Source organism: Mastacembelus armatus, chromosome 21, assembly GCF_900324485.2.
Source record: "Mastacembelus armatus chromosome 21, fMasArm1.2, whole genome shotgun sequence".
NCBI lineage: Eukaryota > Metazoa > Chordata > Actinopteri > Synbranchiformes > Mastacembelidae > Mastacembelus > Mastacembelus armatus.
In genome coordinates this window covers 12,415,864-12,429,635 of record NC_046653.1, presented here as the reverse complement: position 1 = coordinate 12,429,635, position 13,772 = coordinate 12,415,864, and the positions used below count along the sequence as shown (strand labels likewise).

Sequence of the window (13,772 nt, the reverse complement as noted above, 5' to 3'; positions counted from 1 at the left end):
TGCTTCAGCAATGTAGCTTGGTGCTTCACTTAAGCCAGGACTCCTACTGTCAGGATTCACTATTCATTACAGAACTTGTCTTAAACTTGGCAAAATGTCATTTTTGATTTGCAGGTGAGACCATAACCAATGTCCTGGACTTCAAGAGAGAAGCAGGGTTATGGCACGGTGTTCTCACTGTGAGTAGTATTAAACCCTCTGGTAAAACTAATAGGATGGTTATATAATCAGAAAATGAAGAGATCTATGTTCTGTTTGCTGATACATTGCTGATTTATGTGACTGACTTCTCTCAGATGAGGGCTTTATCAGTCTGTATTCAAACAACTGAAGTCCTGATGGGCTAACTAAAGAGTTTGAAAGCTGTAAAAACATTTAAGTATCGTCCAACGCATAACCAGCTTTTAACTGGTCTCAAATGCAGTAGAATTTACATACACCACATACATTACCTGCTGTTACATGTTTGAATTCTTAATGCTGATTTTATGCTCATACTAATAAGGGATATAATCAAGTCATGATTTGCAGCTTGTTGACATAATTAAGTTCTAATACACCTCCGCCATATTTTTGTGCTTATCTGGTACTTACTTTTTTTTTGGCAGAGTGTAATGAATCGAATGCATGTGATCAGCATTCCTTACTCCTTGATGAAAGTCAACCCCCTCTCCTGGATACAAAAGGTTCACACATACAAAGGTGAGGGCACTTGTCACTTTTCACCATTCACTCTGTTTGCAGCATCGCAGCTCTCTGAAGAGGGATTTAGTACAGGATAAACAAACCTAATTTGATCTAAACTGTAGATAGTTTTGTTTAGTTGCCATTAAGGATAGAAAATCATAGCAATTGTTATTGTCCATCGTGTCATACAGAACTTACAGTATGGTACTGGAGAAATACAGGAAGGGGTAAGGATTTCACAAGAAAGTATCTTGAGAAAAATGCATTTTTAGTTTGCTTAATGGTAACATTTTATTGTGTCTCGTGTCTGTAAGCCTGTATATGACAAAGTATAACTTCCGGAGGGAGTCTGTTTCTCAAAACAGTTTTGATTCTCACTGCACATTTGACAAGGGTTGATGGATTGATGCAATACTGTGTTGGACTCATTGATTTCTAGCTCAATTGTATTAGCTTAGTAGAGGTCAAGGACAGGAGGTGTGCAGTGCTGAATAAAATTCAAGCTGTTTTCTTGTCTGATATGATGATTCCATTGTCAGCTAGTCTGTTTATTTTTGTGTCCCATGTACAGCGCGTGTAGCAGTGGTGAAGTCAAGGGACATGCACTGGTCTCTGCTGGCCCAAAGAGACCAGAGAGACATCAGCCTGAGCTCACTGCGCATGTTGATTGTAGCCGATGGAGCCAACCCATGTGAGTCCACCTGCAGATTTACATTTAATAAAATAACCCTACTAAACACCCCACATGAAATTATCATTGAGATATATATATATTTTTTTTTATATCTGTGTGTGTGCGTGCTCATTACCACAGGGTCCATATCGTCCTGCGATGCCTTCCTCAACGTGTTTCAGGCACGTGGGCTACGACCTGAGGTGATCTGTCCATGTGCCAGTTCTTCAGAAGCCATGACTGTCGCCATCCGCAGGTAAGGTGCCATTACTACAACTTATTAGAGCAAAGCAACCTGCCCCCACTTTGCACTTCTGTGCTGTTACATCACACCGTGTTTGCAGCATCAGCTGGATACTGCAGGGAGAAGAAGAGGATTCTTCCCTAACACAGGGACAGACTGTGTGAGATTTTACAGCTTTCTGCTGATCACAGAGCTCTGTTGTGGCAGAGAATCATGATGACAGAGAGACTAAAAATACCATTCACATGCTGGGTCTATTTTTAAAAAGAATGAGAAAGAGAAATGCCATTTGTATTCAGTTATATGTGACAGTGTAGAAATTTTATAATGGAACCAAAGAGCTTATCTCACAGATTCACATAGTCAACACATTTTACCACAGTGATATTGCTTTTTTTTTCAAATGTTAATACTGTTGTAATAAGGATGATCTACTGAGCTCAGTCAGCTAATTAAAGTATAAACTGTATTTAACCAACTAAGACAGAAGTGGCATCATAATCATACAAACTGTGAGATGCTCACTAGAGGAAGTAAAGAAAGAAGTGAAGAGTGACAGTGTTTGTTTCTGACAGCTGTGGAAGTCTTCCCATATATGTTCAGTAGTTAGAAGTATAGTGTAATAATGTGCGTGTCCTGCAGACCTCCAGAAATGGGCGTTCCTCCTCCAGGGAAGGCCGTGCTCTCTATGGGTGGGCTGAGCCACAGCGTGATCCGTGTGGACACAGAGGAGAAACTCTCTGTTCTTACAGTGCAGGACGTGGGACAGGTCATGCCTGGAGGTACAGTGCACTGTGCTGCTTATTAAGCTTTTGCTGCTACTAGTGAGTAAAAGATACTAACAGAAAAAAGGTGAAAGACATTATTTGTGTTAATACAGAGAAGGGGGGTGAACTGATCAGATTTTGTAGGATCTGGTCGAAAAGAAACTTCTCATTGTCCAGATGTCCCCTAATGAGCAGTAATGCTGTCTTCATCTGTCTTCAGCTTTCAGTGTTTACTGCCTCTTTGGTCTTTATAACAGCACAATAGACAGTCAAGGTCCTCTTCTTTCTACCATTTAAAACAGAAGCACAAAGCACTTTGTTGACAATAATAAAACAAATCAAAATCCAATTATGCTATAAAATATTGGAACAGGTGAACAAATGGAGAATAAAGCACCATAAACAAAAAAAAAATAGACTTCTACAGTACAATAAATTATATTTCATTGTTCTGATGTTGAATTCTCCTGTTGTAATTATGTGTCTACAGCTGTGGTTTGTGTGGTGCGGGTGGAGGGGACCCCTTATCTCTGTCAGACAGATGAGGTTGGAGAAATCTGCCTGAGCTCGGGTAGCACTGGTGTAGCTTACTACGGCCTCCCAGGCATGACCAAGAGCAACTTTGAGGTTAGTGTTTCATTTCTAGAACTGTTCAGGTGAGAGAAAGCATATTATTAGTCCAGTATCTATTTAAGTAGAGGCAATGATTGTGCGTTTCCTGTTGCAGACCATCCCAGTAACATCATCTGGAGTTCCCATTAGTGACAGACCCTTCATCAGGACTTCACTGCTCGGCTTTGTCGGACCAGTAAGTTCCAGCTCATTAATTTTGAAACCATCTCACCTTCCTGTATGTAGATGTTTGTCTTACAGCTCTGAAATAGCTTAAACATGGCAAATCCCCTGCTGAAGTTTTGGCACCACAGCTTATATGGCATGTCAACCTTTTGACATGAATTACTAAACATTGTTAAATATGTATTCTTTCTATAAGGACAAGGATAATAAGAGATTGATGATGATTTTCAAGCCTTCATTAATCCTTTGTTCATCAATGTTATAAGGCTAAACTGCACATTGAATTGATGCACACTGTACCTCACTGGTTAAATCCATTTATCCTAACTGTATGTGCTTTGTTTCTCATCAGGACAGCCTTGTGTTTGTTGTTGGGAAGATGGATGGGCTGATGGTGGTCAGTGGGAGGAGACACAACGCTGATGATGTAGTTGCTACAGCACTGGCAGTGGAGCCCATGAAGTTTGTGTACAGGGGGAGGTAACAGAGCTGTTTGAAACACATTCAGAATTTTGATTTGTGACACTTATCTACATATCTGTTGTCCTTCACACCCAATGTCTGTACTAATAAAGTAACAAGACACACAACATGTGTTTTCTAGGATAGCGGTGTTCTCTGTGTCTGTGCTTCGTGACGAGAGGATCGTTGTTGTGGCAGAGCAGAGGCCAGACGCCTCTGAAGAAGACAGCTTCCAGTGGATGAGCCGCGTCCTTCAGGTGCTGACTGTGCACAGTTTTGGTCACATTTCACATTTTATGGACATCTAACAGAGGTTTTCTTTTAGTACATGCAAACTGTGTATACTCACTACACATAACATTACTCCTGGTTGTTTTCTACAGCATATCATAAACTTATTAATTAGTGTAGGAAAACACTGGTTTTAGTATTTATTTGTTCAAAATGAAAACCATCTTGCATGAAGGGAACCAGTGTGCTTTCTTTATTTTTGTCCTAGTTACGTTGTTGTTCTTGCTAATAGAGACAATTACAGTTAAGGTTTTGAAGCCTTTCTTCTGCAATATGTTCAAGGACATTCTGGCAAGGTATGACAATCAACTTCAAAACCATTGTGTTAATGTATTTACATGATATGCTGGAGTAGAACTAATACTTTTAAAGCATATACTAATCAGTTCTGAATGCACTATACAGTGTGTTTCCACCCACAGAGTAACATTGTGCCAAATGTCTAACAGGTTAATTCTGAAATCTTTAAGTTCAAGGGAAGTTATTCAGTGCTGTAGGGAAAGTGAAGTATTTGTGGTTCGTAGTTAATGTTGACAAAAAATATATAACTACCCCCATGGTCTTTTGAAGTCCCACTTAAAGCTGGAAACACTTATGTGACCTTTTATCTTAATTTGGATTATTTATGTTTCCAGGCCATTGACAGCATCCACCAGGTTGGGGTGTACTGCCTGGCGCTGGTGCCTGCCAATACGCTGCCTAAGGCTCCTCTGGGTGGCATCCATATATCTGAGACAAAACAGCGCTTCCTAGAGGGTTCCTTGCACCCCTGCAATGTCCTCATGTGCCCTCACACGTGTGTCACGAACCTGCCCAAACCAAGACAAAAACAGCCAGGTAGTCCACCAGATGTCACGGTTCAGGTTTAGAAACAGATGTGGCACAAAGACTTAATTACTTGATTCCTTGATTATTTTAATTACTAACTTTAAAGTGTATTTGTGATGATGTATGGTTGTGCTGGACAGAAGTCGGTCCTGCTTCAATGATAGTGGGCAACTTGGTGGCAGGCAAGAGGATAGCACAGGCCTGTGGGAGAGATGTGGCACAACTAGAGGACAATGACCAGGCACGTATGATAGAGTATAGTCATTCTCATTTCACCCACACTGGGTTAACCACACAACATGTTGAGTCTCTGTTGCAAAAGATATATGAAGATAGATTTGATGTCACTTTGAGTGGATTCCTTCATCATTCATTACTCTGACCAGCTTCACATACACTGTACCCCATCATATGTTTGTTTATTGATTTTTCTCTTCATTTAAAGATTTGTCTAATTACTTTGATTTTTCTGTAATTAAACACGTGTTTCTGTCTGTCCCCAATAGTTTCTCTACATACAGGATGTACTACAGTGGAGAGCTCAGGCCACTCCAGACCATCCCCTGTTTCTTGTTCTTAATGCTAAGGTACATCCTCTTTGTTTACCAGGGTCTTACTTAGGAATAGAGATATAATCTTGTATCCTGTTGCATGAAGCTTTGCCATATTATAGCAACATACCTGTGTTATGATATAGTACATTTTCTTGAAATTCAATTGTGAAAGTGTTTTTTGTTTAAACTATTAGAAAGCAATGCCTGTTTTTGGATAATACAGTTAATGTGCTTACTATGTTCTTATTTTTTGTTCTTTAGGGCACTGTGGCTAGTACAGCTTCCTGTCTGCAGCTCCACAAGCGGGCAGAGCGGGTGGCTGCAGCATTGATGGGACGCCTAAACACTGGTGACCATGTGGCACTTGTCTATCCGCCAGGTAAGAGGTGCTGCTGCTACCTTAATTCAGTTCTGCCCTCTAGGACATGGTATCACATGTGTGTCGTCACTGCTTTTGTCTTTAGTTGTAAGTTAATCATAATCGCACACCAACAGAGATCTAAGGCTCTCATTGAAGCTTATACTGTCATCGCAAGGTGCAAAATGCACTCCTGTTAAATATAAACATTTATGTGCAGGTATTGACCTGATTGCCACCTTCTATGGCTGCCTGTACGCTGGCTGTGTTCCAGTTACTGTGAGACCTCCGCATCCTCAGAACCTGGCTACTACCCTACCCACTGTCAAGATGATTGTTGAGGTAACACAAAGTCCATTGACCTGCATCAGAATGCTAATTTAACCTGGTGAATGCGTTCAATAGTAGATAAGTAGATAAAATTAATATAAAACTAATTCCATTTACTGCGCACATATATAAATATTGAAAACATACTTTGATTACATATATATGTATATGTATATATGTGTATGTATGTAATACTGTACTTTGTGTTTTAAAGGTTAGTAAGTCGGTGTGTGTCCTGACCACTCAAGCAATAATGAAGCTGCTGAAATCCAAAGAGGCTGCTGCTGCTGTGGACATTAAGAGCTGGCCCATGGTGCTGGACACAGGTGAATTATGCAGACACACTGAGTTTATGCTTCCTGCTAACAGTATGGGTTTTTACCTAAGTGTATGTTTTCTGTAGCTGCTAAAACCTCTCCTCATCTGTTTTCTGTTTGTTCTCCAGATGACCTGCCCAGGAAGAAGAGTCCCCAGATGTACAAACCTCCGACCCCAGAGATGTTAGCTTACCTGGACTTCAGTGTATCCACAACAGGCATCCTAGCTGGGGTCAAAGTATGTTGGCTGTATTTCTTAATGCCAACTTTAAGAAATGTTAGATATTTACAGTCTGTCCTCATATGATTCCTACAGGAAAATATTTGCTATAAGTCCAAGGTTTTAAGCACGTTAAGGTTTCTGTAAGGAGAAAGCTCTAAGATACACGCAAACATATACTTACTGCTGAGGTGTCCGCGAATGAACTGAATTAGACTGAGTGAAGGAGGAGTTGTTTTAAAATTTAATTTTACTCAAGGACCCTCTTCACTGTCACATTATATCTTCTAGATGTCTCACGCTGCCACCAGTGCCTTGTGTCGCTCCATCAAGCTGCAGTGTGAGCTCTACCCGTCCAGGCAGATCGCCATCTGTCTGGACCCATACTGTGGCCTTGGCTTCGCTCTCTGGTGCCTGTGCAGGTAAACTAGCAGCTCTGAACAAACAAATGATGGTAAAAACAGAAAAACACCATTAGAGTTAAAGGGCCCATCTTTGTGGAACTGTTTGGTCCATGAGTTCCTTCTCAGTCTTTCCACTGACATGTATGTTTTTTTGTTTTAGTGTGTACTCTGGTCACCAGTCGATCCTAGTTCCCCCTCTGGAGCTTGAAACAAATGCGTCTCTGTGGCTTTCTGCAGTCAGCCAGTACAAAGTGCGTGTCACGTTTTGCTCATATTCAGTCATGGAGATGTGCACCAAGGGCCTGGGTTCACAGACAGAAGCACTGCGGGTCAGTTTCTCTTCAATGGTTGAACGATGTCACAGGGGTAGCAACAAACTCAACAAAAGTGTTTTTCTTCAATTGCTTCCTTTCCCTGTGGTGCTATTGCCACAGAACCGTGATTACTGAGACAAAGTCAGGGCACTTGGGTGAAACCCTTCACTCCGCTGTGTCTCTGTGCTGATTACTATCTGCAGCACTTGAAATCGGAGATTTTTACAAATCATTTCTGTGGTTTAATGAGTAGTCTATCTGATACAAAATTTGTATTAGTATTAAAATGTAACCATTAAATGTCTCTAATCAGCTTCTAGTTTCACAATTACACAATTCACTTTTCATATCGACAGTGTTACGTTATCTTTATAATTGGAGTTCACACAGGTTTTTTTCCTTTAAGGTTTTATTTGTGCTGATACAACTTGTGTATTTTTCCATCTCCAGTTGCGCAATGTGAACCTGTCTTGTGTGCGCACATGCATGGTGGTAGCAGAAGAGAGACCCCGCATAACACTCACCCAGTCCTTCTCAAAGATCTTCAAAGACCTGGGCCTCTCCCCACGTGCCGTCAGCACCACCTTTGGATGCAGGGTGAACGTGGCCATCTGTTTGCAGGTAAGCAGGAGTAGGAAAAGATCGGTGGATGGAGAGGTTTAGAGTCCATGATGGTTATTATCTATAGAGTCATTCATGTAAACGTGACATAACGCACGTGTCTTATTTTACTGGTTTATATAACTTAGATGGCTAAAATACATAAAGAAAAACTGCATTGGGGAAATGAGAAGGGTACAACAGACATGAAGTCAGATTTTTACCAAAGAAGGAAATAAACAAATAGTAAGTAAGCTGGTTTCTGTATGGAATCAAGAAACAAACAGGCACTAAAACATAATTGAATGAATCATTATCATGTTGGCTATTGCTAAAAAAAAAAATCCAAACAATTAAGCTTGTTTTCCAGTAACCTTGAACTAAGTGGTAACCAAGCAAAAAAACCTTTAGTGTCTTTCCTGATCAGTTGATGGAATGAATGAAAACATAATTTACATATCACTTTTTACTAACTCATTTTAATTTTCAACTCCTGAACACATCCTGTAACAGAAGCATTTTACTTGGAAACAATTAGCCAGTAACACACGTTTTAATCAACTGCAAAAAGTAGAAAACATTATGTCTCATTTGACCTGTTGGTTTTATTATTTGAAGTAATTATTTATAGTTTGACTTTATCTATAGTTTGTGGAGCTCTGTGGATGTGAGGATGCTGATCAGTATGACTTTGTAATTATTTCTTTTTCTCTTTTAGTGTTCGGTCTTAATGCTTCCTACATTCCTCTGCAATTTTTGAGTGTTTCTTGTGCGTGCATGTGTGTCTGTGTGTATATACATACACATATATACATATATATACGTCTTATTTATCTGTCCTGCCCTGTCCTGTCAGCCCAACAGGTTAGGGAAACTGGCTGAGCAGGTACTGTGGCACAAGAGTGGCCGTTTGCTCATCAGGCTGTTGCTGGGTCTGTGTGTGTGTGTGTGTGTGTGTGTGTTCGTGTGTGTGCTTGTTTATCTTGCATGATGTTTGAATGTGCTTAACATTAATTCAGTGATTTTCGTCTCGGTTTTCGTTTTCTCTGATAAGCCTTGGCTTCATGCTCTTACAGTACATTATACCATGAGCTGGCAGCATGAACTGTGCTGTGGTGCATTTATTTTGGGGAGGTTTTTTTCTAAATTTTTAAGTGTTATCTCAATTTTTTTTTGAGTAAGTTCCAATATTAAAACTTTAATTTCCAGTAATTTACTTTATAGACTTAGAATAAATAATAGAATTCACAGTTATTTAGGTATTTATATAATGAATAGTCTCATGATTATTTTTTTTTTATCTTTTATTAATTTTGCCCCTTTTAGATTGTTGATCTTTGACTTCGACTTCTCTTCATTACTCCACCTCCATAAATGTTACACACACACATTTGCCTCTTTATTTATTGGCTGAATCTGGTTCAGGAAGGAAAATGTTGGGTACTAGTGATTGATGCGGTCCTAATTAGGCTTGCAGGCTTCGGTTTTATGGCAAAGACTAATCTGGATTTGGTCTCAATGTTCTTCAAAATGCTGGTTGGCTGAAACCTCTGCTTTGCTTGTCATGCTGGTGTCCCCCAGCTCATTAAAATGGATCAGCCCACTCTGGCTTTGCCCTCACAGACAGCGGCTCATTGCTTAGCTTGCGCTCTGGCTATACACTGGCAAAGGAGCAATGAAAAAACATAATGTGCTGTGGAGGAGTCTTAGAGTAGTGATGATGACAAATCCCAAAGCAGGAGGAATCAATATCTGACAACCAGAATCGATACTTGGTTCAGTTAGAAAGCAGCTGCACAGCAGAAGCAAACGATGCTTGGTTAGAAGATTTTTGAGATTTGTGTTCCTTTGTGGTTACAGAAGATAAACATTTGAAGGAAACTTAGTTAATTTATCATTTCTTGTAGGTTTCTAATAACTGGCACTGTAAACTTCTTTTTATATTTGTATGAAAACAAACTGTCAGCGTTACAGCAGGCAAATTTAACTCTGCAGGTATTTACAGTGTCTGTAGCTACATGGCTGAGTCAGACGAGTCCTAGCTATTGTAGCCTGGCTTGTTGGCTTCTGGCTGCCCCACTGCTTTGTCAACAGTTTTCTCCTCAGCAGCTTCTACCTCCCTTCCACTCAGGCAACATGCAGCACTTGTTAATATCAGGGTGGTATGAGTTACATTATTGACTCATGTCACGCTTCTCTTCCTCAGGGCACTGCTGGACCAGACCCCACCACTGTTTATGTGGACATGAGAGCTCTACGACACGATAGGTAGGGGGCGCCACTGCAGCACCATCACCACTCTTTTTTAAATTTCATTATCAATGTAGGAGTTTACTTGAATATAGTTGTCAAAGTTTCAACTGAACAAAATGAAGTGAACTTTTCCTGCACATGCTGAGAAATGTAAGGAAAATGGAGACATGGAGTTTTTTCTTTTCCTTTTACTTCTCAGGGTTCGCTTAGTTGAGAGAGGGTCACCACATAGTTTACCACTAATGGAGTCTGGGAAGGTATGACATCATGTAAACATGTTAACTATGGCTTTATGCTGCAGAAGGGTTGCTCTTGTTTTACTACCTATTCTTTCCTTATTTTGTTCTTATCTTACATGTTCTATTTGGGGGAATCCAACAATGAGACTCATTTTTTATATGCTTTATATGCTTGGATACTTATACAGTACTTACTAATAAAACAGAGTCTGATTTGACATTTGTGTGTCTGCTGTTGTAGATCCTTCCAGGAGTGAAAGTAATCATTGCCAACACAGAGACTAAAGGCCCTTTGGGGGACTCCCATCTAGGAGAGGTGAGTCACAGTGTAATCTGATGAGTTTTAATTGACCCTCACTGGGTCCATCCGGTCAGTGCGTTTACATGAACGTAAGGTTACAGTCGCCAGTACAGCTGATTTGCCATGACGTCTGTTTTTATGTCTGTAATGTTTTATGTTGGACTGTCATTGAGCTGTTAACAGGTACCACTTGTCATTCTGTGCGTAGATCTGGGTGAGCAGCCCTCACAATGCCACAGGCTACTACACAGTTTATGGAGAGGAGGCACTGCATGCAGATCACTTTAACACCAAGCTGAGCTTCGGCGACACCCAGACTGTCTGGGCGAGGACGGGGTACCTGGGCTTCCTGCGGCGCACCGAGCTGACCGATGCCAGCGGAGGTGAGGAACACCAGTGCTCGCTCTAACTTTCATTTATTTTGGTTTAAGCTGCACATGTTTTAAACATATATAATCAAAATCTTAAGTACAACCTGTTTTTCTCTAAACATTACCTCAAAAACTAAAAATCTGTGACTATGTCTCAGAGCGCCACGACGCCCTCTATGTGGTGGGCTCTCTTGATGAGACCCTGGAGCTGAGGGGAATGAGGTATCACCCGATTGACATCGAGACCTCTGTTATCCGTTCTCACAAAAGCATCGCTGAATGGTAAGAAAGTTACTCTAGCTGTAAAACACTATTTTATTACTGCTCATTTTTCTATTATTCATTATCAAGTCAGATGTTTATCTTTTGAAATATTGAGCAACATCAACTTCACTTGTAATTTATCTTATCTGCCTTTTTTCGGCTTCTCATTTTCTGTCGTCTCCCACCTTTGTTCTCTTCTTCCCCATGCTCACTTCCTGTTCTCCTGCCATGTTTTTTTTTTTTTTGGATTTGTCTCATTGTCCTTTTTTTTCTGCCCCGTTCTTCCCTCCAGTGCGGTTTTCACTTGGACAAACCTCCTCGTGGTGGTTGTGGAGCTGGAGGGATCTGAGCAGGAGGCCCTGGACCTGGTGGCCCTGGTCACAAACGTTGTCTTGGAGGAGCACTACCTCATTGTAGGGGTGGTGGTGGTGGTTGACCCTGGCGTCATCCCCATCAACTCCCGAGGGGAGAAGCAACGCATGCACCTCAGAGACGGATTCCTGGCTGATCAGCTGGACCCCATATATGTGGCTTACAACATGTGAGGGTCCAGCTGAAGGAGGGTTACCCCTCCATGTGGCTTATCACACTACCGGTGTCAGCAGGGCAATAAATACGGAGCTTGTAACGGTCGTAGAGCCAGTGTGAGAATGGCTTCTGCTGAAAGAGAACAAGCTGCAGCTCACAGAGAGGAAATAGAGTATATGAAAAAAACATGGACGCAAAATAGAGAGAAATCCCAAGAGATGTAAGACACAAACTTCATGCCTGTTTCTCCCTGTGATTTCTTGCCTCAACAAATAATGTTCTAAAGGATGTGCTGGTTTTGTTAAAATGAGTTTTGTATGTATGACAGAACTTCAGGCTCCTTAAACCCAGGACACCAGATTAAGGTGAAATACTACACTGTGCCATTAACATAATTTACTTCTCCAATCTCCCAAAGTATGAATGTTTATTGCGTTTGCCATATATTTGTGCCATAGAACAGGACTGACACCAGTACCCAAACCCTGGTTGAAACAACCGTGAATATAGTTGTTGTTCGCAGAGCCTCCTGTGCCATTACAGGTCATATGCTTCTCACAGGAAAAAAAGTATCCAGTGAGCATCATCATAGCTCTTTGAAAACCTGACCTTTGTGTTCCTGCCCAGTTCAGATCATGTTATCGCATCAACACAAAAGCACACAGCATCGGTATCGGAGGAGGGGCAGTTGGTGTTACTCGTTCATGCCAACAGTAGTACTTTAGTTGGTAGTGTTAGTAACCAAAGGCTTAGAAATACTGTTGTGGTTTGACTAAATCGTGTTCTTTTCTAAATCAATTACTGTTATTGTTTAATGTGAACAGAATGCAGTATGAGTGATGTGAAAGATTGCTTTGAATGGCTGCAGACTGCAGTAAGTACTGATCGTTCGAAGTCATGAGATGGTGAGGAATATAATCGTTGCATACAGTTTAGCAACATGCCAAATTCTATAAATGAAGCCTTAAGTGTTTTTTCACATGCCTGTTCCTATTCCAGCTCCTGTTTAACTTAGTTTTGTCAAGTTTATCAGCTGTTGGATAGTGCAGGAATATGCAGAAGAAGGTTCGGTATTGTATATCCTGCTCTTTTTTGCACCCAAAGTCTTTTTGGCTAAGATGAATATACTTGATCCTAGCATAAGCCGTTATAAACATGCTCCATGAATATTTTTAATAATGTCTGTTCCTATTGTCAGTTGTGTTGAATGTGTTTTATAGCACAAGACTGCAAGAAACAGTAATTGGTATGGGTTTGACCCTGAATGTCAAAGCCTGTTATGAGTTTCATTCACCATGTGTCTAATAACACCTTAACCTCCCATCTCATCACATTGGCTTTGTAAAGACACACTTCACTGATTTTTGCTCCTTTTTTTTCCTATGGGTACTTCCCTTCAGAAACAGGTCTCCAGCCTGATGTAAGTATGTACAGGTTTTGTGTAAATTATTAATAGAGAGGGGGGAAATGACAGGAAGCATAACTGAATCTGGTGTATATGTGAACTTAAACATTTTCTGAAACTGATTCTTGTTTTTGGACATTGGGAAGAGACATGACAAACCTTGCAAACATTTTTATAGTATGAAAGAGCAGTGGGGACTGGCCACTTCAGGATAAGGCGAAGCACACTTCCCGCACAAAGAGACTGCGGTTACACTCTGGTGACTGCTGAGGTGTCAAATCCTTAAGAGCAAACTTTGTTGTTAACATATGGAAAGATACATTTGTCTGATATATGGTTAGTTGTCATTATTTTCATAACACGATTTCTTAATGAATAAAAAAGTGCTTTTAACTTGAAATGTTAAATGTTTTCCTTCACTGGCAACTGAACATCCCTGTGTCCTGTTCTTTCTCCAGTAACCAGAAATATTGTATTAAATGCTACAGTCCGAGGGCCCATCGAACAATGTTCTGTCTAGTTCAAGCTTCTGGAGAAAACTAAGCAGATCGAGTTGAGCGTATC

At 40.6% G+C, this 13,772-nt stretch overlaps 1 protein-coding gene and 1 long non-coding RNA gene across 5 annotated transcripts in view; one reads left to right on the top strand and one right to left on the bottom strand.

Moving 5' to 3' along the window:
* dip2a (disco-interacting protein 2 homolog A) overlaps positions 1-13,608 on the top strand; it is a 71,564-nt gene extending 57,956 nt beyond the window's left edge. For 2 of the 4 annotated variants that reach the window (XM_026294744.2, XM_026294746.2), the window contains 26 exons: positions 115-179; positions 609-702; positions 1,259-1,378; positions 1,502-1,616; positions 2,247-2,386; positions 2,862-2,998; positions 3,099-3,179; positions 3,522-3,649; positions 3,774-3,888; positions 4,558-4,759; positions 4,891-4,991; positions 5,257-5,337; positions 5,566-5,683; positions 5,883-6,004; positions 6,207-6,318; positions 6,438-6,547; positions 6,821-6,951; positions 7,094-7,262; positions 7,698-7,868; positions 8,704-8,733; positions 10,054-10,115; positions 10,300-10,357; positions 10,581-10,655; positions 10,849-11,023; positions 11,170-11,293; positions 11,568-13,608. In XM_026294744.2, the coding sequence (XP_026150529.1) occupies positions 115-179; positions 609-702; positions 1,259-1,378; positions 1,502-1,616; positions 2,247-2,386; positions 2,862-2,998; positions 3,099-3,179; positions 3,522-3,649; positions 3,774-3,888; positions 4,558-4,759; positions 4,891-4,991; positions 5,257-5,337; positions 5,566-5,683; positions 5,883-6,004; positions 6,207-6,318; positions 6,438-6,547; positions 6,821-6,951; positions 7,094-7,262; positions 7,698-7,868; positions 8,704-8,733; positions 10,054-10,115; positions 10,300-10,357; positions 10,581-10,655; positions 10,849-11,023; positions 11,170-11,293; positions 11,568-11,820 (3,089 nt within the window). In that variant the 3' untranslated portion in view covers positions 11,821-13,608. The remainder of the gene's footprint in view (positions 1-114; positions 180-608; positions 703-1,258; positions 1,379-1,501; positions 1,617-2,246; positions 2,387-2,861; positions 2,999-3,098; positions 3,180-3,521; positions 3,650-3,773; positions 3,889-4,557; positions 4,760-4,890; positions 4,992-5,256; positions 5,338-5,565; positions 5,684-5,882; positions 6,005-6,206; positions 6,319-6,437; positions 6,548-6,820; positions 6,952-7,093; positions 7,263-7,697; positions 7,869-8,703; positions 8,734-10,053; positions 10,116-10,299; positions 10,358-10,580; positions 10,656-10,848; positions 11,024-11,169; positions 11,294-11,567) is intronic. The other 2 variants (XM_026294747.2, XM_026294745.2) reach the window with 1 other exon arrangement.
* LOC113123029 (uncharacterized) lies at positions 2,301-4,979 on the bottom strand. The gene is made up of 3 exons (XR_003294922.2): positions 4,850-4,979; positions 4,524-4,731; positions 2,301-2,657 (listed from the first exon to the last, which is right to left on the bottom strand). It is a non-coding gene; the product is annotated as an uncharacterized LOC113123029 (long non-coding RNA).
* Positions 13,609-13,772: the final 164 nt, after the last annotated feature.